General features: G+C 41.9%; 1 protein-coding gene across 3 annotated transcripts in view; it reads left to right on the forward strand.

Annotated features, from left to right (window-relative positions):
* znf385d (zinc finger protein 385D) overlaps positions 1-23,929 on the forward strand; it is a 102,311-nt gene that overhangs the window by 65,487 nt on the left and 12,895 nt on the right. For 2 of the 3 annotated variants that reach the window (XM_086112903.1, XM_086112901.1), the window contains 2 exons: positions 7,682-7,830; positions 22,415-22,537. In XM_086112903.1, the coding sequence (XP_085969029.1) occupies positions 22,415-22,537 (123 nt within the window). In that variant the 5' untranslated portion in view covers positions 7,682-7,830. The remainder of the gene's footprint in view (positions 1-7,681; positions 7,831-22,414; positions 22,538-23,929) is intronic. The other variant, XM_086112902.1, reaches the window with a different exon arrangement.

Here is a 23,929-nt window from a genome sequence, read left to right on the forward strand (position 1 = left end):
GAAGAACGCGTACAAAATATTAGGTCACATCTGGACAGACCAATAGAATGGTTGGTGAAAAAAAAGGTGAAATTTAACTCATTTAGACATGGCCAATTTATAGAATAGAAAATAAATAAATCAATAAATAGTGGTGGTGGCAGGGCCCCCCCCCCCCCCCACACAAAAGCCCAAACAAACAAAAAAATACAGGACTCCATTTCACCATGGCCTCCCGCAGTCCTTTCGGGTGGCACCACTCTGAAAGGAAACCCTTCATGTTCTTCAACCAAGGCAGTGCCATTAAGAAAACATGCTAAATGGCACGAATGACTTTGCTGGTGTGATGTGTCAATCAAAAAAAAAAGGTCCATAGAACGGGGAGCCAGAGGCATCCGGCCACAAAATTCTGACATAATTAACATGATCATTGAGGGACTGGCTAATTAATTCAGGAGATAGAAAAAAAAAGAAAAGAAATGCCATTAGCTTGCTCCTGGTAGACGTAGCCTAAAGGCAACTAGCATAACGTGTAAATGAGCCTAACCTAAGATTGAGTGGTTCTTTTGAAGGTTGTTGCTGTTTGATTTACAATCTGTTGGGCGAGGGTTGATGATGGACTTCCCCGAAATCGAACTAAGAAAGCTTTAATCGCTTGAGTCTGACTTTTCTGTTGCTCAGACTGATGGCGGAGAAGTGCTCTTTTGACACTGAAACGGACTGAATGCATTTGCGCTCTTTAAACGCGAGATGACATTAACGAGCTGTTAAATTCTTCAAAGACAATCCAACCAAAACTTTTAAACACGATGCCTGTGCGAAAACGTCTTCTACAAACCAGATGATAGAGGTTTGGTTTCCAGTCTTGGAAGTGGCAGGCAGCCTTGTCATCTTCTCTGTACAAGTAGTTTTTACGACATCCACGTGATTTTTTTCCCCCTCCTCTCCTCAGATGAATTACGTTTTTATAGATATATATTTTGGGGGGAATTTGAAAGATACTTCACATAGGTTGGAGAATCTTTGATTGACGGCAATGCGTTTTATATGAGTCATTTAACCCTTTTCATGCACCCTGTAACCTGATAACATGATAAGCTGCACACTGTAGTAACTGCTGTCCCTGAAAGGGTTAAGGCTCTGCCCTAGCAGTTTATCTGATTCTAATTTTTTGCGTTTTAACTTGGAGCCACGGTGATATATGTCTTTGATGTTCCTTTTCAAGTGCTTTTAGTTTTACAGTTCTCGAGAGCTACACGCTATTGTCCATTTGGACCCGGTGCGCTATGTAGTTGTTGCACATTAAACTGATTATAGCTGACTGGCTTAGTGCTTTGACATGTTGCCAGTGGTGACCGTTGATGAGATTTAAGAGTTCCATTAAACATGGCTGAGAGTCATGATAGCTGGAATGTACCATTTTGTGTCTGGACATGTTGGCTCAGGTCACTCCTGCCATGTTATCTCCTTACAGCTACAGAAACCGCCCCCAAAACAAAATTTAAACAGTCTTTTTTTTTCTCATTAGCATTCAGAAAGCAGAGTTTATCCCATTTACAGTTGGATTGGATTGAATTAGATTTCATAACATAAATATGACGAACCGCAATACAATCATTATTTTATTTTTCCATTCAAGTGAGTTGTATTATTTTGCATTGTAATTAGACCGAACCCAATCACGTTGTCATTATTGTTTATCATTGCGCGAAAATTGGAGCAAAGAAATGTGTTTATGATTTACCGTGTTGTATTAGTACGAAGTGTATTGCATCTTAATTGAAGTCAATTCTTTTGTCCCATCATAATCATAGTGTATTAAATCGGAATGCGAGCCAATCACATTGTATCACATATTAATTGGAATGAATTTTATTGTCTTGTATCACAGCAATGTGCAGCAACACATATAAACGTACACATCCAACACTCTCAATTCTCAACAATTATTATAATGATTCCTATTTAAGGAAATAATCTGCCTCAGTGCTGCCTGGCATTTTGCGGTGCAACAAAACTCTCACCCTGTGCTGTAAAAAGCAATGAAGCAAAAGAACACCGCAATAGCCCAAATTTTCAGGTTTTTTTTTTTTTTTTGGAAAGTCACATGGCTGCCTACCACATTTCATAAACACGTATCACACATCTACTTTCAACTCTTCTCATGTCGTCCGGCCGCAGACGAACCAAACGGAATCCTCACACAGGCGTGCCACGTGCTTGAAGGCTGACGTGCAAGATGGCACCAAACATGGGCTTTTATTGTTTATTGGAAGCACGGCACGCAGAGACGAGCCTCCTCATGAGTCACCACATGTGGCCTCCTGGCAGCAGATGGTGACGCTGTCACTCTGGCATCTTCTCTTCCTGCTTCCATCGTTTCAATCTATATTTTTTCTTTCTTAACCACATGATTTATTTTTATATGGTTGTTATTGCTCCTCTCTTTTGCGGTTGAGTGCTTTCATTTCACTGGAGACTCGAAATTGTATTTGAATTTTGAAAAAACATGTACATCAAGTTTGCCGAGGACTCGATTAACTTTGCTGTTTGCAATTAACCCTTAGGTTAATTGCCGTGGTTGTTTTTGAAAAACACATTTGCTAGGTTTGTTTTAGACCGTTGTCTTTGTTACAAATATTGACCGGTTAATTTACTTGAAAATGAAATAGTTTTTCAGAAGTATAAAAAAAAAACACTAATTAATGTTAGTTAATTAGTTAACGAATTAACTAAAATTAATGACCACTAACTAAACTAGTTACTTTTCGATGAAATTACCAATGAGATAATTGGAAATCATGTGCGTTGGGTTAATTGGATTCTCAATTTTGTACATTAGGTTGGTTTAATCATTTAATATTCTCTGTTATTCATGACAGGTGGCCCGGTGGAGCACTGGTTAGGGTGACAACCTCACAGTGCAGAGGTTGTGGGTTCGAGCCTGGCTGCGGCCTTCCTGTGTGGAGTTTGCATGTTCTCGCTGTGCCTGCGTGGCTTTTCTCTGGGTACTCCGGTTCCCTCCCAGATTCCAAAAACATGCATGGCAGGCTGATTGAACACTCCAAGCAGATGGGAAAATGGATGGATCGACGGGCTATTTATGACATAAAGGTTTAGGATTGCCATTTTTTGAGTTTCAATGATGTCTATCTAGAAGTTTCTTTTGGACTGAAATGGCTTTGGTGTTTTTCGATGGGGACTCCTTGTAGTCACAATACCAAAATTCTGACTTTGATTCTGTATGTATATAAAGTACCCCGGTACTGGAACTCAAATGGTGCCATGGCTAAAAAAAAAAACTAGAACATAAATAAACGCAGCGGAATCATGAATGGCAAAACATCTAACTTGTGTGAATTTGGCAACGCAATGGAGGATATTAAAATAACAGAAGTACTGTACCGCATATTTTCCAGACTACAAGGTGCAGTTAAAATGTTCTCAAAAATCAACATTACATTTTAGAATCTGATGAGCTTTATGTATGGATGCCGGCTTTTCTGTTCGTTGTCTTTAATTGAAATTCCTTCCTATTTTCCAGTCACATTCTTGCTCTCATTCTGACCGACATCTAAATGCTAGCACGCGTCCATGTTTTCATCACAGCAGAACGAGGACTGCTTCCTGCATCCGTGTCTCAGGATCATTATAAATGAAGTCCTTTTAAAGGTCAGGCCGAATGCGAGCTGAGTGCTTCTGGCGGCGTGTTTCTCATGCTGCGATGCGGGACAATATCATTGCTGTCGGTGGGACTGAGAAGTAAATGACACAGATAGCTTCTAATAGCTGCTGGGACCGAGCAAAAAAAAACGGAACAGGCTTGGATAATGGGGAGTCGGTGGCCTATCAAGTGAGGAGAATTGACTTGTTCACAGCCGTTCAACTGTCCATCGAGTAAAAACACAACTACTGTAAAATAAAAAAAGGTACTAAAGATATGTTGTACATATGAATGCAGGTATTTGTTTAGGACAAAATTGTCGATGTAGTTTATGAATATGCATTCCTTTAGTTGAAGATGAAATTGTTATTGATGTTTCTTAAAAAACATAATAGACTAACCCCATAGTAACCTCTTTGGCCCATCTGCAGTCGCATACTGATAGCGGCTGTTGTCACTTTCTGGCCTGCTCCTCCTTTTTCTCCTCCCCCTCATTTTCACAGCTTTTTTTTTTTTTTTATGACTTTTGCTTTTATTTACTCTCGACTGAAACGCCGCCACCGTGGCTTTCCTTGGGCTGTAATTGATGCGACATCGTCAAAGCCACTCTGCCTCTCTGCTTTTCATTAGGGCCCCAACGGGCTACTTTAATTCCTTCAAGTTCTGGAAGGCCTCCACGATTTTATCGGCCCACTCTTCTCTGATCCTGGCACGTCATAGCAAATCTCGTGCTGTTTCCAATTAGCCGTTTATGAAAACTTCAGCTGGCATGACCGATGCAGCACAAATGTGCTTGCTCGTGACATTTGGATCATCTGATATGACACAGGTGGTCATCCGAGGCCGCCGACTCACAATTGTATATTTTTACTATCCTTTTTGGCCTTTTGGTCCACACGCAAAGATTTGGTTTTGGAGTCGCCCCGAGCGAAATTTATGGAAAACTGCGGCTGGGTTCAAGACGAAACTGACTCTGTTGACAGGAAAATCTGATTTTGGACGCTGGCTTTCCTCCTTTTGCATGATGTCACGACTGCTAAGTGAAAATAAATAAGACGAGTAATTGTACTTACCTCAATTTAGAGACTCTGTGGCTAACCAAAACAGCAGCACTCATCATTTTGACTTCCAGGTGAATGAGTGTGTTCTCCTGTTGAACAATGTACAGTGGTACCTCTACTTACGAACGTCTCTTCATACGAAATGTTCAAAAGCCCTCAACAGGAAAATATTGCCTCTCGTTACGAAATAAATTTCAAGTTACGAAAGTTAAAAATACAGTATGGGCTGCTACTCACAGCTCAAAGTTTCCTGAATGCAACATACTTGTTGCCATTGGCTATTGGCATCTTCCTGGCATCCCATTGACTAAGAGGGACCTCTACCAGATATGTCTATGTGTGTATGTAGATAGATAGATGTGTGTCTATGCGGCATCCTCGTCATTCGCCCCTCGGGCCATGAGGTGTTCCGATAGTTTTACGTAAATGTGAATCACCCAGAAAAAAGTGTTCACCAGTCGGGCGATCGCTCACTATGCTGACGTTTGCCTCTGACATTATCGAAGGATTGTTAAAAGCCGACAAAAGAAAACATCCTTGGATGAGTTCTTTACAAAACGCCAGGCAAAAACTACCTCTGAGAGAAAACGTGAACAGAAATGTCAAACGATCATTTTGTCTGGGTTTTTACAGCATACTGGGTAGTGTAAATTTACAATTTGCATGCATTCAGTCTCGTACAAAATTGCACTGATGGTTAATTTACAAGAAGAAGAAAAAGAAGGAGCAGAGAAGGTCCCAAACTAGGCTCCAGTTATCGTCGTTCTCACGGTGCAGAGAGAATATTTGCCTGTGAGTATTGCCATCATTGCCACGGGATTCAGAAACCGAAATTAGAGAGTGTCAGTACGACTTGAGGTGCATCGCTGTCCAAATAAATAAATAAATTTAAAAAAATAATCAAGACGAGAACCAACATAAAGCAGAAATCTGTCTCCGTTGGAGGTTTTTACTCGTGGCGTGATGATGACATCAAATCGAAAAATTCTCATTCACTTTCTTTTAAAACATGTTTGAAAACTAAAGCACTGAAAAAAAAATGGAAAAAACAGCAAGCAACATTCCTGAGTGGGAATGGCCTCCTCAAGGGCATTGAACACGAATCTCTTTCCCACCTCATCACGTTTGTTTTTATTTTAATGTTTAAAAAAACGAGCTGCTGCCTTTGTGATTAAAACTGGCCCGGAAAGTAGTTAATCGTTAATTACGTGCGAACTATTTTGTGTTTGTAAGACCATTTGAGTGCGATCCATCCCTAGGGTGGAAACCGTGTCTGAGTTTGGATGTTGAGCCTTCGCCCGTTGCCAACTTTTCATTCAAAGCAGATGTTTGGCTCGTAACATTGCAAAAATAGGGAATAAACAAAACATGCGCACGTCATCCAAAACATGTTTCATGTGTGCAGCTTTGTTGTATTCGATTGGAGACAATTTAGTCAATACGGCAAGATATTTTTTTGTCAATCACTTAGAGGTGACTAAAATGCTTAAACAAAAAATAAAAAAAATAAAAAAGCACTCACCATTCATGCGGGTCAGCAGCGTGACAGCCGTCCAAAGATTCGAGAGCGTTAATAAAGCCGTACAACTAATGGACATGTTGGAATGAAACCATGGAAGATTTTTTTAATTTCCTCTCACGTTAGAGCTGCCTGATAAAATGACCAAAAATAAAAGCAAAGTCTAAACACTGTTAATGTCGTGTTGGCGGAATGCGAAATTAACCAGATTAATCCATCCGATTTCATCCACCGAAGGGTGCCGAAATGTTGACAATTCTGCTACCATGTGCTGTCGACAGAAATTGATGTCAAAGAGCCCTCTATTGCAAACACGTGACCAAAGCCAGAAAACAGGCGAGCTGGAGTTCGTACAAAGTGTGTGTCGCATATGTGAGAAAGGATGACACAGTTCATGAAGTGAATAGGGAACGCCATAAAGAAAATGTAAAAAAAAAAGCCATTGAAGTTCAACTGACAGCCGTTTGCTGAGTCAGTGTTGCTAATGTCATAATTCTTAGTTGTACGTCCGTAAATCGTTATTTTGCCATCCAAATCCCTTTCTCAATACTGCTTTTGTTTCTTTTCACAAAAAGCCCCCCCCCCCCCCCAAAAAAAAACATGAAAATGAACTTTATCTCTGAAAGAAGAAAGTCTACACTTGTTTTTGTGAAGTTCGGTCACAGAACACAATCGTCTCTGGGCTCGTTAACCCTAACGAGGAGCGCCATCGATGTCAATTGCCATCAACTAAGTTTTTTGATGGGAATTTGTGGAGAAAAGTCTTCGTCAACTCTATTTTGCTCATAAAACTGGGAAAATACAACCAAAAAAAACAGTGGCCAGCAGGTGGCATCATTGTGCCCTTTTTGAATGAGATCACCGAGTATCAAAACAATGTGGACGCTTGTGAACATGGTTGACCTCTGGAAATTTGACCGTTACAAGCAGCTTGCGATTGATCAAAATGTTTGTTACCTTAAATCTACTGCAAAGAGTGTTGCAAAAGAGAGAAAAGATGACAGATTGTTTAAATTTAGAAACGTAAGTGGTGACTGAAACACCCATGCATGGCAAAATGCACATGCACGCACACACACTGCTAAATACTACTACTACTAAATCACGTGCCAATAGTTTACGTTTCTCAAATTTAAAATTGTTACCGTGGTGATAGTTGAAAATGCATCACCTTGCCATCAGAAGCGCAATTTCATCGTCGCAGTTGGTATTTGATCGAAGAAAAGAACTGTTCAGATGAGGCATCACGAAAGAAAAACACTTGTGACGAAAGAAGAATCGAATCTTTCATTTGTTTTTTTTTCTTCCGTGTTTACATAATAATTTTTTTAATGGTTGGCATTGATACTTCAATCAATCACAATTCAGCAAGAGTCACGTTGTCAGTATCATTTCTGTTTCTATAAGTGTACTGGAAAAATGGCTTTGAGTGTTTGCTTTGTGTCGCCCCCCCTGCAGGTAACACATGTCACAACGGCCTGGTGCATCCCGTGACCCGGTCCGCCTTGCCGTCTGTTCACAGTGCTCTGGGCGTCAAGCACTTTCTTCCCTTCCCATTGGACAACAACGTCTCGGCCGCCGTGAATATCTTCCCGGGATTCAATACTGTGAGTATCAACCTTGCTATTTTTGTGTTATGTTTTCTTTTGTTTGTTTCTTGCTGTTGTCTGTGGTTTAACGTCATACCAAAAGCAAGCGACTAGTTCTGGGACGTCAGTGAAAAAACGAAAATGTGTCTGTTGCCGTTGACTATTTTGTAGTTGGTGAGCGTGTCATGTTTTGGGAGGGTTTTTTTTCTCAGTTGTTGCATTCACACACACACACACACACACACACACACACACACACATACACACGAAAAAGGTTCATTGAAGAATTTCAATTGTCTGAACTGGTGCTCGTAAGAGGGAGCACATAACTCCTACTTTGGCATCCCTTCACTGGCTCCTTTTGCATTTTCGAGTTCTTTTTCATTTTTTTTCCCTTATTTGTTTTCAAATGTTTCCACGGCCAGACCCGACCTTCCCTCTCTTTTATTCTTTGACTTCTGACTCACCAGGGGACATGATTGAGTGTTTTTGTGCTTTCTTGTGTCTCTGTTGTTAATTTATTATTTTATCGTTTGGTGTTGTATGACTTATTTTTGCTTCTTGCACAGCACGTTTGTACATAGCGGTGGTTATTTTAAAGTTCCCTATAAATACAGTTGAGTTGAGGTTCCATTTGACAAAAATTGAGGAACACCTAATGAACCTATCGCTGCGACGTTAGGTGTGTTGAATAATCCCACCTGATGTTTTTGTGATCATGTACACTGGGCTCCTTGATGACTAAATTACATTTGATACTTTGAAAATGCAAACGTAAAGTTGCTTGAAGACTTCAAAATGCAGCTTACTTAGCCATCCATTCATTCTGAAATCATCGGAGGCCCCTGAGGAACAAATTTAAATCTGATTGGTTATGGAAACAGTCCCATTGCTTATTTAGTTGAAGTCACATCAGTTGTGGGCAGATTAGATTGACATGGCAACCTATAAAGGCTGAAATCTGATTGGACTAGAAAATCTAACATCGCCATCCACACATCGAAGCGCTGCAGTCAAATGAAATGCTTTCATGGAACAAAATATTTGAATTTAAGTTGTAAATGTAGGTCATTGCTTACCACTGCATCAAAAAAAATCGCCTGTCCATTTTCAGGCACACATTGTTGCTATTTTCTTTGTCTCTTATGGGAAAGTGATTTTTGGTGTTCACATCCTTGATGTGGGCTCGCACACAAATGATCAGAGAGACAATGTGGAACTCTTCAACCTCATCGTGAAGCTATCATCCGCCCTCCCCCTGTGGACTTATTGCCATTTCCTTCCACCGCGTCCTCTTTTTGCCAGCTGCACTCCAACCATCAAACCCCTCTGTCCTAATTCGAAAGAAACGGACTGCCGGATTTTGATGCGGCTTTTATCCCTTTCCGCTTTTCTCGTTTCGCGGCAGTAATCGCGACCTTTTGATGACGCCGCCCATTCCGACTTCGCTCGTATTTCCGCTTTAATGACTTTTAAAGGGAAAATCAATAGATCTGTTTGGACGGGAAGTTGTGCACAAACTCGAATGCACAATAGTAAATATATATCCCGACATATGTATGACTTCTGGATTTTTGAACTTATAGCAAATTGACCTTCCACGTTATTGGAATTGTAAACAATGGAGACGATTTGAATAAACCTATGACATACGTGGAGTCAAAAAACATCGGAGTCAATTTTGAACGAAAAACGGTCATCAAAGAAATGAACGTATGCCAATTGGAAAAAGTCAAATCCAAATTAGAGCCTGAACATTAAAATCATTCTGGAGTCTTCAGTGAACCGAACAGAAACCTTTCATGAATACCAAAGACAGATTCAAAAGTCTGAACCTGCTTTTGTAAAGATCAAGGACAACTTAGTTTTCCATGAACTGACTGTACATTTTCCTAAAAAAAAAAAAAGTAGTGCCGTGTGCAAACTGTATTATATCAACGAGTAAAATGGATCTGCATTTGTTCTGGCAACCATGCCTGCTTCAAACCTCGTCTATGTGGCGTGCATTTAAAATTCATGTTTGCAAAATGTGGGAAAGTGCCAGGACGCTCTGCATATTTCTCAGGTGAGGAGCTTTTTTTTTTTTGAACCCAAGAGGAGGGAACACATGTGAGCTTTAACGAGAAGATGACTCGCGCTTGGCAGCCAGATCCTCAGAAATCATCTCATCCCCATCATAAATCGACAGAAAATGCGTAGACACACACACACACACACACACACACACACACACACACACACACACACACACACACACACACACACACACACACACACACACACACACACACACACACACACACAGACAAAAGCATCTCCAAAATCTGTAAATTAGCATTCCAAATCATCGCTTGCCTTTGCTTTTATGATTTCTTCACCCCCTCTCCAAAGGAAATATTCACCCAACAAAGTTAACAACTCTGGACGGCATCTCGCCTGCACTGGCCCGGTGTGGTGACGTCTCTGACATTCTTTTGTCCAAGCTCTTTTCATTTACGACATATGGCTTACAACTTGGTTATGAGTTATGTGTGGCAGACACGTTTGGCTCTTGCCGCTTCCACTCATCACATCGAGGCGCTCTCCAAGGGAGTGGTGGAAAGGGGAAAAAAAAAAGAAATACGTCTGCCAAATTTTGCTGTCATGTGTGGTTACCATAGTGACTATTTTATAATACTTCCAAGCGAATGACAATGTTTTCCGCCACACAAGCAGTTGTTTTTTGTTCAGTATGTTTCACCAAATTCACATTACCCTGTCAGACAAGCTTTCAATCGCAGGACTGACACAAATCTTGTCAAATCGCAGGGAAGACGTGACAGGCCCCGATTGTTGAAAAATCGACACTATAGCGACCATGTGAAGAAACTTTTTAAACATAGATAGACCCTCACCAAAATAATTTCAATACAATTAAATGCAAGACACTTCAACTTACAAATCAATCTGCTAGCTTCATGCTAACATAGACGATCCTGTTTGTTCCAACAGAGATTAGCATAAATGTAGCAGTAATTACAAACACCCAAGCAACTGCTCGTGTTTCAATGTTTAGTGTTCACCAAAATGCCATTTGATTGTGGCAAAATTACTTTTGTCCACTCTACATGAAGCGTCTCAATTCACTTCAACATACTGTATTTCTTTGGCACCAAGATATCACAAAGCAATACTTTTCTTGTGAATACAAAAAAAACAAAAACCCGGTGACTATGGAAAATGTTTTCAACAAATAATGGCACACAGATCCCCCCCCCCCCAAAAAATATGCATCATATTTATTAAAGGAAGAATTTGTAGTTTTAAGACAACAAGCAAGATATGAATGTTCTCTACTCCCTCTCCATGGGCCTAGGGATGAGCAATTTTTTTTCGAGCGATGGATATTCCACCACACACAGTGTCATGTTTCGGTTTGTGACCAACAGGTGGCACTGTAGGGCTCTCCCTGCAGCTGCACACCTGTTGGTCGTTATGTCGTTAGCCGTTTAAAAGGACTCCCGGCACGACCACTCAGTGTCGGGTCATGTGTGGCTGTTTGTTTGCTACTGTCATGGTTGTTCTCAGTCATGTTTCGGTCATGGTTTTGTTTTGGCTTCAGTCATGGTTTTGTTTGATACTATGGATTCGTTTTGTTGTTAGGACTTTGTTTGTTTAGGATTTAAGTTTTTTGTGTTTTATCAATACACTTGTTCAAGTACACCCTGCCCTTCCCTCCTGCCTGCTTTTTGGGGTCCTCCACCACCTCGCAACGTGATACACAGTTTCAGCAAAGCTCTTAACGCCAGAGCAAACAGGTCAGTTACGAGGCCTCAAGATTGTGCCACTTACCGGTGACAAAGCTATCCTCCAACTGAAATGATTGACACTTCATTGGTCACGCCTTCTGTCTCTGATTGGTTGTTCTTTCTCGGGCTCGGTGGTTTCTCAGAACTCAAATAAGAGGTACAGGATGAAAGTGGAAGCGGAAAGTGATCATTTACAAATGTGCGACTCTCAGGTTGATAAAGACGGGTTTAACAATATGGCAAATCGAGATGTTTTATTTATTTATTTGGAGAACTGCAAACTCTTTCAAGAACAGGAGATGTATCAGTACTCCTCCTACATGGGTCCATCGGCACAAATACCTTCCTTACTGAGCGCGAACACTTTTGCCGGACCTGTGGTGAGGTATTTGTCAGTCGGGTCGAGCTGGTCACGTTTGTGCAGTTGTTGAGCAGCCAAAAAAAAAAAAGAATAAAAAAAGGGCAGTGAAGATTGCAATAAGATGGCAGCTCGCGATGGATGAACTCATAGAGGAGAGAAGAGCTCGCGTGAAATTGAACCTTTTTGGAGTGGAATGAAAGCGAAACTTGAAGTGAGGGCAGCGGCTTAACACATAGAAGTGTGTGTGCCCGTATGTGTGTATGAGTGTACAAGTCTCTGGAGGCCTGAAAATAAGATCTGTCTGGCCCGCGGCCGACATTTGTCTTAGAGAAACAATACAAAGTCCATTTCCCCCTGCACAGTAATCAGGAGTGTGATTTATTGATTGTGCACGCTGGGAAATTGCTTTGTAGTGGCACGCACATGCACGCATACACACAGACACACTCACACTGGAGGCTTCCATCATCGTCCATTTGGGGCGTGGACACACACTCACTTAGTCAATGTTAGCGTTCCTGCTCAATGGAGGTGACGGACGTGTTTATTCAAGTAACTTAGTGTCTCATAAAAGCGATGGGATAATTATCGAGTGTTAGGATTTTGATAGATCTTTTTCAGACTGTTTGGACTAAAATGCCTTATTTAGGAGCGGCATTTGAGCAAAAAAAAAATGGGATTGAGCTTTTGTTGCGATGAAACTGCAGGAAACAAAATATAATTTTTTTTATTATTATTAACACGGCACTCTGTGTTTCATTTTTAGAATACTACCCCAGATCCTCTCTCTCTCTCTCTCTCTTTTATTTATATTTATATATATATATACTGTATATATTTTTTTTCTTCATTTGACTGATGACTCAGCTGTCTAGTCCTGCATATAAAAATTTTTGGAATCATGAACTCATTCTTTAACACTGTATCGGGATTATAACAAGACTTTACAGAAGGATTTTTCTTTTGAAGTGAACTACATAGTCCACTCGATAAAAATCCCTTTTGAGTGCTGAGCGAGTAATGATTGAGTGAATAGTTCCAGACACAACAATAGAGTTAAAGCTCAGCTAGGAGGGAGATTAACGATGGTATTTAGTCCAAGTGAACAGCGTACTCCAGGACTCTAAATTAGAGTTCCTCCCAAAATCCGATAGAAGAGGAGCAGGCAGCTTGAAGCCATTAAGCTTATCTACAAACTCGTGACTTTATCTGCGGGTCGCCCAGGCAACCCGTCCCAAAACCCGCCAGCTGGATAGTTCGTGGCTCGTAAATCTCGGGGAACATTCAGGTTGAAATGATTTTCTTCTTTTTATTAATTTTTTTTGCCACGGGGACCACGTACTGTTTTCTGCTCTCCATGGCGACGACATGTTCCATCCTAAACTTTAAACGTAGTCACGCTCCAACTGACAACTAGAGATGAGGTATCAAGCTTTGAAAGCAAAGTGCTATACTTGCTTTGTGATCTGCTCCACGCTCTCCACGGTTCTCACAGAGGCGTTCTTATCTTGAGTTTTGGGACGACCAGATGTGCGGTTAGAGCCGACAAACGTTTTTTTGGGGTCTCTCCTCAATGAGACGTCAAAGTAGAACATGCACAAAGGAAGACAAAACATAGTCAACCTCTCTTTAGTGCAGGCTTTCAAACACACCCCTTGGGAGATGTTAAAGTAAAAATTGAGAATTAGTTTTATCCCTCTGACGCGCTTGAAACACATTGAAAGTTATCAAAATCCACAAAAAGAAAGCGATGGTTCTCAACTGTCATCAAGTCAACTTTATCGAAGTTAGAATTGCCTTGCCAGAAAACGAAAACACTGAAGTACAGATTTGTAAAAGTTCACTAATGAGGTATATGTACCCACCGCATAAAGTCTTGCTGACAACGTCCGAAGAAAGACCAGGTGGGTCGTGGATCCCAAAAATGCAGACTCAGATAAATGCCGATACAAAAATCATCGGGCTCCAAGATCCCAGGCCAATATTTATGGCAGGGAGGCAACCCCCCCCTCCCCCAAAAAAACCTGATGTCCAGAATTTAAGAAACAAAAGTCAAAATGAAAACATTTGTTCCACAATGTACAGCTCTTCATTATGTGCTTTTTGTTCAGAATAAATAGCCTATGCTTCAGCCACACCCTTTAATTTACTGTTAGCTATACTTTTATGTTTCGTAAATTAGATTTTGTTTTGTTGTATTAGAGATGAAGTGATTGTGTTTGCATAAAAGTACCTTGAAAAAAAAATCGCAGAGTAACTCGCAATCGTAATGACTTTTTTTTTTTTTTTTTTTTTAATCCTTCTGCCCTGTTCAAAATCCCAATTTGAGACTTGAATTTGAAATGCCAGCCCTCGTCTGAAACCCGAACACAGGCCTGAAACTGTAGTTTGGCTTTAAATATCCCACTTGAAATTCTAAAGATGACATTTACTATCAAACAGAAACCACAAAGTATACAACGTGCTTCGCGGTAACATGTACGTTTAGCCATGAAAGAGTGAGAACTCTGGAGTGCGTGAAGCGAACCTAATGAAATTTGTCCGGGCGCGCGTCCAATATCCCTTCGGGGATGAATAAAATGCAATCTCGCTCCCTCACCTCAAACTTGTCCACACTTCTAAGTGTGGTTTGGGAGCTTTGCGTGCATGTACTCAGCACAGGTGGCCAAAATACTCGCACTCTGTACTACTCGATAGAAGAGAAAAAGAAGGTCAGGATTGAAGCACAAATACTGCAGATTGGGTGACAGACTGGACCAAGATGGTTCTTTTGATGAGGCCCCCGGGGTGAGGGGGGAGGGGTGCGCTGGTCAGCAGTAAATCATTGATTACAAAGTAAAAGCATCGCGACCGGAGTTCGGCCTTGGCGACGTGGCGGGGAGAAAAAAATAGTTTTGTAGCGACGGGAGGCTAATTAAGGTACATTCAGTGATGCACTTCTTTCAGTTTTTTGTGACTCTCCATTTAAAAATAAATAAATAAATATATATATATATATATATATATATATATATACTGTGTATATATATATATATATATATATATATATATACACGGGCGGCCCGGTGGTCCAGTGGTTAGCACGTCGGCTTCACAGTGCAGAGGTACCGGGTTCGATTCCAGCTCCGGCCTCCCTGTGTGGAGTTTGCATGTTCTCCCCGGGCCTGCGTGGGTTTTCTCCGGGTGCTCCGGTTTCCTCCCACATTCCAAAAACATGCGTGGCAGGCTGATTGAACTCTCTAAAATTGTCCCTAGGTGTGATTGTGAGTGTGGATGGTTGTTTGTCTCTGTGTGCCCTGCGATTGGCTGGCAACCGATTCAGGGTGTCCCCCGCCTACTGCCCGAAGAGCAGCTGGGATAGGCTCCAGCAGCCCCCGCAACCCGAGTGAGGATCAAGCGGTTCAGAAAATGGATGGATGGATGGATATATATACACTGTATATAGTGTCAAACCTCGGTTTTCGTCCATAATCCGTTCCAGAAGGCTGTTCGAAAACCGAAATTGTTCGAAAACCGAAACCACGCTCTTTTTAAAATTAAAATGTTTACTGAACACGTCTGCTCACAATGGAAAGCAACACGAGGAAGCGCCACTTCCTCGTCGACCCGAGGACGCGTCACCTCCTCGCATAAGGAAGGCGAGAGGAGTCAAATGGTGCATTCAAGTGCGCTCAGTTCGTTCGAGAACCGAAATTTGTTCGTCATCCGAGGCATGAAAAAACTCGAAACATTTGGTCGAAAACCGAATTGATTGAGAACCGAGACGTTCGAAAACCGAGGTTTGACTGTAGTTGCAAATCAGTGTAGTACAAAAATGTAAAAAAATAATAATTAATAATAATAATAATAAACACATTTAAAATAGATGCCAAGATATCAGTTTTTTTTCTGACCATTTATCCTGTGTGAATTGAAGGACATGGACCCCCCCCCCACACCTCCCACCCCCACTCCCTCATTACCGTGTTTGATATTCATGATAGAATATTACAGCAAGATAAATGGTTTAATCTGGCTTTTTTATTGAACACTGTCACTGCCGAGACGCCCCCATCCTTCGTCTCCCCAGGCGAGGAGAGCCGCCCCGGCCGGCCTCCTGATAGTATGATAGATTAGAAATTAACCTAAAAGGGAATTTTGCGGAGTAAAAAATAAATTAAAAAAAACACGATCGAAGTCCAGCCAGCGGACGAACAGATGAGGATTTATAAGCCTTGCCTGACATTGCACTTTGGCGGGAAACGCTCCAGTGAACTCCAAGTTGAGGTTTTAAAACAGTTTTTTTCCTTTGTCCGATGGACGTCAGCAAGGGAGTAGATGTAATATCCCAGTTGTCAATCATAACGACACGTATGGATGACGCAGGCCTGCTCGGTTTTTAGTCCGTCGCACGTTTGATATTTCCTGGCAAGGTATTCAGGTTAGCGTTTAAAATGGCAGACAGATGAACTCAATGATGGTGTTGTTGTTTTTATTTTTCAACCCACTCACGGGCCCATTAGTCAATAAATTAACAACTAATTGATCATCAAATTAATTGATCATGATCTTTAATAATAATTTAATCGTCCAGTTAAATCGTCCAAATCCTCAGAATTTCAGCTTCTCAGCAAGTAAATATTCACCGATTGCTGTTGTCCTTCACGAACGCAGACTGATTATCTTTGTGTTGAATCAAAACAAAATATTTGCAAACATCTGCTTTGACTTTGAAAAACGTCAATCACCTTTTTTTGCCCCTTTTCTGGCATGTTACAAACCAAACAATTGACTGAATTGTGATTCATTTTATGCTAATTCATTTTCTGCGCTGTCTGTTTGAAATGATGCCCCGTTGTTTTAATCTTGGGGTGGAAGACGCTTTATTTATTTATTTTTTAAACTATCTGATTCATCAATTCATCGACCAACCGATCAACAGATTAATCGAATGATGAAATAATCACTAATTGTAGCCCTAGTTGGGTTACTTATTTTGACTCAACAGATTGGCTTGAAGAGCTGCTATCAAGCTTGGGTCAATGCCTCGGATTTGTATTTTGTATTTTATCTCGCTGCCGTCAAGCCACGCAGTCAACGTGATTTAAAGTCTCCGCAAGGAGCCAAAGTCACGTCAGCTTTCAAGCCAACAATAGCCCGGAGCAGCCGCCGGAGGTGCGGACGGAGCTTGCGGTGCTTCGGGCCGGGGTTCGGCTTTTCAAATGAAGGCAGGTTTTAGTCATTCAAACAGGGGTTTGGATTTCAAATTCGGGTTTCGTGTCTGAGGGAGGGTTTCAAATTACAAAACAACAAAAAAAAAAGTTGAAAAGTCACAGTTTGAATGCATCAAACTTCAAGTTGGACCAACGTATGATTGCTAGCGGCGTATTATTAAAAACACAAACCATCAAAGTCCGTCTTGATCAACCAGATCCAAACTCAAACACTCTTCACTTGTTTCCCGTGCTTTGAGATTATATTGATCGCCGACAGTGCAGCAGTAAATGTCACGTCATTGATTTGAAAAGATCACCGCTTGTTGTCGTCTTTTCTGGCAGTCCTCATTGCGAGAAAGCCAGACGTTGTCGTCACCATCGTGTTTTTCCCGTCACGTTTTCCCGCCGTGTTGGACAGGTTGTCACATGAAGTGCGCCAAATGAGCTCGTCGTCCACATTCTGCCGTTGTCTCTCCCCTGACGTGACGAGCCCAGAGGAAGACTTTTCTTGACTGTCGGATCTAGGGTCAAACACTGATCGTCACTGGAGTGGCTCATATCTGCTCATTTGAAATCGCAATCAATCGGAATCATTTCTACTGCATCGTAGTTACTCTTTGCATCGTCATTGCCGTGTATCACATCGTAATGGGGAAAATCGTATCTCCCTGCATCAGAATCGGAGCGATTTGTATCTACCGCATTGGAGTTGGAGTAAACTGTTTTCACTGCGTCGCAACGTGTTCGAATTGCAGTGTAGCGGATTGTAATTGGGCTGAATCGTATCGGCGGCTTTATATTTGGAGCAAATCGGATGTTAATCGTAATTACAGTGAATCCCACCTACTGCTTTGTCCATTCATCTGTCCATTTCCAGATCCGCTTTATCCTCACATGGGTCGCAGGGGTTGCTGCAGCCTAGTTGTCTTCGGGCAGTAGGCGGGGTACACTCTGAACTGGTCGCCATCCAATCACAGGGACGAACAACCATCCGCGCTCACACTCACACCTAGAGTGTTCCATTAACCTGCCACGCATGTTCTTGGAATGCGGGAGGAAACCAGAGTACCCGGGGAAAACCCACGCAGGCAGAAGGAGAACATGCCAACTCCACACAAGAAGGCTGAAGCCAGAATCAACTCTGCACCTCTGTACTGTGACGCGGACATCCTCACTAATAATCTCCTCATGGTGTAGAGGTGCAGAGTTCGATTCCGGCTTCAGACCTCCTGTGTGGAGTTGGCATGTTCTCCCCATGCCTGAGTGGGTTTTCTCTGGGTACTCCCGTTTCCTCCCACATTAACGGAGCACACTAAATTTGTCTTGAGGTGTGAGTGGAGGCGCAGATGGTTGTTTGTCTATGTCTGCTCTGCGATTGGCTGGCAAACGGTTCAGGGTGAGCCCCGCCTACTGCCCGAAGAGAGCTGGGATAGGCTCCAACACATCCCGTGACCTTCGTGAGGAGATGCGCATCAGAAAATGAATGAAGGGATGTTTCGACTGAATCGTAAATGTAGTGAAACCAACGTCTTTGCAACTGGAGTGAATTGGACAGCATTGCGTTGCACATGTAATGATAGCATTGGAGCAAATTGTATCTACGGGTATCGTAATCGGAGCGCATCCCACCTACTGAATCGAAATTAGAGTGACGCATATCTCATCACGACTGTAGTGAATTGCATGCTTTCACTTTGTAACAGCAGAGCCTCGCAACATAATTGGAGCAATCATAATTGGAGTGAATTTGATGGATTGATTGAATTGGAATGAAGGTTCACTGTGTTTTATCACATCATCATAGAGTGTGTCATCCCAGAATTGAAGTAAAATGGTATCGTTTTGTCGCAGTTGTGTTCTGTGTCATCGCCCAAGTACCGTGAATGACATCACATCTCAAACGTTGTTTGTGCTGGAGACTGCGTGGACGTACGCAGCTCATCAGGATGATTGACAGCTGCGTGTGGGACACGAGCGTCCCAAAGCGTGTGGGCTGTGGCATGATGCGAGCTCGCCGCCTCATTTTGTCCCAGTCACGGTTTTATCAACCCTCGGGCGAGCCCCTCGTGCCACTCGGCGTGGGTGTCAGATGCTGAGACCAAACACGTAAGGTTTAAGTCAGGTGAATAGGTAGGGTTAGGGTCTTAAAACAGAATTAGGGTTTCAAATGACAGATTCAAGTCAGGGTTAGGGTTTCAAATTAGTATTTTAAGACAAGATCAGGGTGTCAAACTAGCGCTTCAAGACAGGGTTTGGGTTTCAAAGTAGGATTTCAAAACGGGATTAGGGTTTTAAACTAGAGTTCTAAAGTGAGATTTCCAGCCAGTGTTAGGGTGTCAAAGTAAGGTTTCAAATTAGAGTGAACTGGGTTTTCAAGCCTGGGTTAGGGCTTCAAGCACCAATTAGCATTTTCAAATACGGTTTTTGGCTATGTTTACAATTTCAAGTTAGGATTAGGGTTCAAATTGGGGTTTCAAGACTGGGGTAGGAATTCCAGATAGGATTCAGGTTTATGCTTCCAATCCATAGTTAGGATTTCAAACTAGGGTTACAAGTCATTGGTTTGCCTTCAAGATAGGATTAAGGTTCTAAACTAAAGTTTAAAAGTAAGGTTTTTAGCTAAAGTTAGGGTTTCAAGACAGGAGCTGTCTGTCTGGAATGTGTTTGGGTTGTTTCAAACATGGTTAGGGTTTCAAGTTTGATTTTGGCTTTTAAAAGAGCCTTCTGAAAAAAGAAAAAAGAAGCTTATTTATGAACATGAATTTACAGAAAGAATCTTCGAAGGCAGGGAATGAAACATCTGCAACGGGGCTACAGGGGAAGAATATTGACAGTTGCCATCAATTGAAGGATGTTCCTGAGTCGGTCCTGATGCTGCACTTTTGAAAAGAGTGAAAAGGAAAAAAAACGTGTTTGCAGGCCAGCGCGTGTTTCTAACAGCAGGTCATCCTGCTCTGTCGCAGCCCAGATGTTTCTCACTGCCGCTGCCTTTCCACAGCTCAGCTGTCCCAGTATGCCGAGCTGCCAGCGCACGCCGCCAACTCCGTGTTTCTCACACACACACGCGCTCGCACATTTACGCGCACAATAGGAGCCCTCCCCTTGCAAAGTTTTGAGGCGAAAGCTGCAAGTCTGAAGTCTCAGCGATACGAACACAAGCTGGTCGTCGCTCGTGAATAGTACGGCAAGTGCACACAAGTGTGACAGTAACTGCCGTCGCTTTGATAAACCGTGAGCAGAAATGTTGCCATTTCACAGTACCGCAATTGCAGCTGTTCAATGAATCGTTTTGAAATGTTTGAGGGAATCTCGTAAACGTCAAGAGAAAATTTTGCCGACTTCAATTATAACTATTACTGTTTAATTAATCCTTTTCAGGGACAATGGTTACTAAAATGGACATTTTATCCATATTCTCAGGTTACAGGGTGCAAGAAAGTGTTCATCTGCAAAATTGTCCTCTCGCTCCACAGACCCTCTGACCGTCAGTCTTGTCTCTGTAGCTTTGCCAGAGCAAGGAAGTTATCTGTGTTGCGGCAGGTCACTAACCTATGACCTACAAATGACTGACTTTTCTGAGCGAAAACCTAAACAATCCCTGGTGCCGTATTGTCTGTTAGAAGTCTGCTGATAGGCCAGTTATTCAAAGAATGCTGGCAAGGATTAGCGCTAGCTGTGAATTTAGGTTGTAAATCTCTAATCTGTACATTTTTACACATTACAGTCGCTTCTTCTCTGCTCTTCTCCGCTCTGTGAACTAACGTCAGACGTCAGAGATTAACTGATGTTAGCCATGCCAGTGAGCTAGTTAGCTAGTTATTTGCTTTAGCTTCAAGTGCAGACATGCTAACTCTCTTCGGTGGCTGTAAGCACTCAAGACAGCATTTAATTAGTAATTAATGTTACGGTGACTTTGTCTTAAAAAAAAAAAAGGATCATACCGTTGCTGAAAACTTGTTGACACATTACACAAATTGTGAATTTTTACTTTGATAAACTACAGTGTCGCTAGTTTCTGCAGTATATAGGAAAAATATCAAATTTTCAAAAAGTAAAGGTGGAAATGGTTTACAATAAAACCTTCATCTGTGTTACGTGGATTGTTGCAAGAGTCTTACAATCTGACTGTCTTTTGACCCCAAAGGTATCTGTGAGTCAGCAGATTTTAGCAGATGCGGGGGGGGGGGGGGGGGGGGTGAAGCGCCACTTGGACGTTCTGTTTTATACATTACCCGTTCATTTTTTACAATAAAGAGATTATTGATGTACCTTGGCATGTGTCTGTGTCCATGTGTAAGCAGATGCTACAGTAAATCGTCTTTTTACTGTTACGAGTGAGCATTTAGTGGAGACTGAGGATATATGGCTGCTTGTCAGCGAGCGTAGGGCAAAGGTAAATAAGACCTTTGCTTTTGTTGCATTTCAGGATCGACTTTCATATTTTGCGAGTGACAGTGCTAGCAATGTCATTTTTCGTCAAATATTGCCACACATGCTGCTAGTTAGCCACGCGAACCCAACACCTGGGGTGAACAACTTGGGTGTGTGTGTGTGTATGTGTGTGTGTGTGTGTGTGTTGGGGAGACTTGTCAAACACAGACGCACAATCGCAGACTTCACCTCATCCGCAAGTGGACATTTTGCAGTTCCTTATAAACGTACTTTACACACGCCAATCTCCATTATGTAGACCACGCGTCTCACCTGCAGTACATTTAAAATGACTGAGGGGAGCCGCTTTAATTGGACAGGAGTCAAGTCGGCTGTGTTCACTCCCACAGTGGCGCACCCTCCTATTTCTCCCTGCGCGTATGAAAATACACTTTGCACGAAACCTACACAAAATGGGGTCCTTTTCTTTGGAATAATATGTTCGATTTACCCCCAATAATCTAAACATGGTGTTCTGGCTAATATTGCGTTTGTTAAATACGAATTAAGCTGCTAATTCCACCCATTTTCAGCCATCCAAGGAGGCTGACATTTTATGCAGCACCACCCCTTTCGTTGATTGAAATTGACTTTAAAGTGCCCTTGGGGTCGGATCACGAACGTCACAGCTTACCTATTTTGAGTTTGGTCACGTAATGTTCTCAATGAGAACCCCAGGGGCACTTTGACACCACTGTTACTTGCGTAACTGACTCGCGTGTAATGTTGCCAGCTTGTAACTTACCTTAGGTCTCAATTCACAAAAAGTTAACTTGCATGCAACGTCACTCTTAATACGTCCCTCCCCAATTGTGGTACCTCCACAGATGGACCCGGTGCAGAAGGCCGTCCTCCATCACACGCTGGGCCTCCTGCCCGCTGCTACTGCCGCTGCCCCAAAGAGGAGGCACGTTTCCTGTGGAGTTTGCCGACTGAGGTTCAATTCGCAGGTATACCTGGTAGGGCTCGTAGGCTCAGTAGCAAAACATTTTTTTTAAATGTTGGTTTTACATGGCAGCCTCAAATCAATTCACAAAATTCGCCTCAAAAGATGCGTGAAGTTAAGAAACAGGAAGTCGGCTATTTTGAAAAAAAATAGACAAAATAGGTGAAGTCAGATGACGCTATCTGGATCAGCTATCAGATGAAAAGACTTGGAGGGAACAAAAAAAAAATCTAATTTGCACAGTTCTTCAATAAGAGTTGAAACATGCTTGCTGCAAGCTGTTTTATTTTTCACCCTCTGGAAATATTTGCTCTGAAACTGACATGTAAAATAAAAAGTGCATGAAACATTGTGTATCTCAACACCAAATTTGGTTGAACACAACCAAATCATCTGATTTTCTCAAACAAGTCTGCTAGCATAATGCTAACAGATACAATGTTCCCTCGCAAATTCACCTATTTGTTGACTTATTTGGGGAACCGAGTCTCTGTTGCTGAAAAATGAATTTACTGTTTTTGTGCTCGGGTTAAAGTCCGAACAAAAATAAAGGGATTGGTTTGGTGCCATCTTGTGGCATCTTTGTACCAAGAAATTATGTGAATACAAGGGGAGGAGTTTCATTTAGACAGACCATTGCTGTGTGTAATACTGTAGAAATAATATTGTGGCATCTCTGGAAACATAAAGCCAAAGACGATTAAACAGTAGGTATTTAAACACCAAAATGTTCAACCATACCAAGGTCCGCTCGCTTAATGCTAACATACAATGTGAAACGCCGTAGAGAAGCTAAAGGACGTTAGCATCGATGTCAGTAATTGTAAACCTTCAAAATCTTGCTACTTCAACACACATGGCACGTTAATTGGGACTTGTGAAAGGAATTATTTTTAACAACTGCAACCAACTAACGCGGCAATTTTCATGTGTCCGAAAAGGTGGTTAAGTGGACGCGGAAAAATAAATTGTGATCAAGCGGTAGAACGTGGGACTAAATATTCAGCACTTTCACTTGTGCGGTTTATACAGCCTGATTTAGAATGTATAGGATCAAGTAGGACTAATGCAATTCAAATGTTTTATTGATCAGCAAACACATTCACGACACACACACACACACACACACATACACACATACACGATGTGTATAAATACCATAAAAATAGATTCTTTGTTTCTTGTTGCGTGTTTGTGAATCAAAGTTTCTTGTTGCCGTGGCAACAGGGGTCGGAAGGCCACAATTATCCCCACGGGTGTTTCGGGCGAAACTTTCTAGCAGAAAATTAGCCATTGTGTGATGACAAGTGTGTTTGTTTCCATCGTGTCTCAAAGGGAGCTTGCATGTGGCTGGAGCCAAGCATGGCCCTTGCGTGTTATCTGGTGACCTTCCCGA

Source organism: Hippocampus guttulatus, chromosome 6, assembly GCF_054856545.1.
Source record: "Hippocampus guttulatus isolate MCC_2025c chromosome 6, RoL_Hgut_1.0, whole genome shotgun sequence".
Classification (NCBI taxonomy): domain Eukaryota; kingdom Metazoa; phylum Chordata; class Actinopteri; order Syngnathiformes; family Syngnathidae; genus Hippocampus; species Hippocampus guttulatus.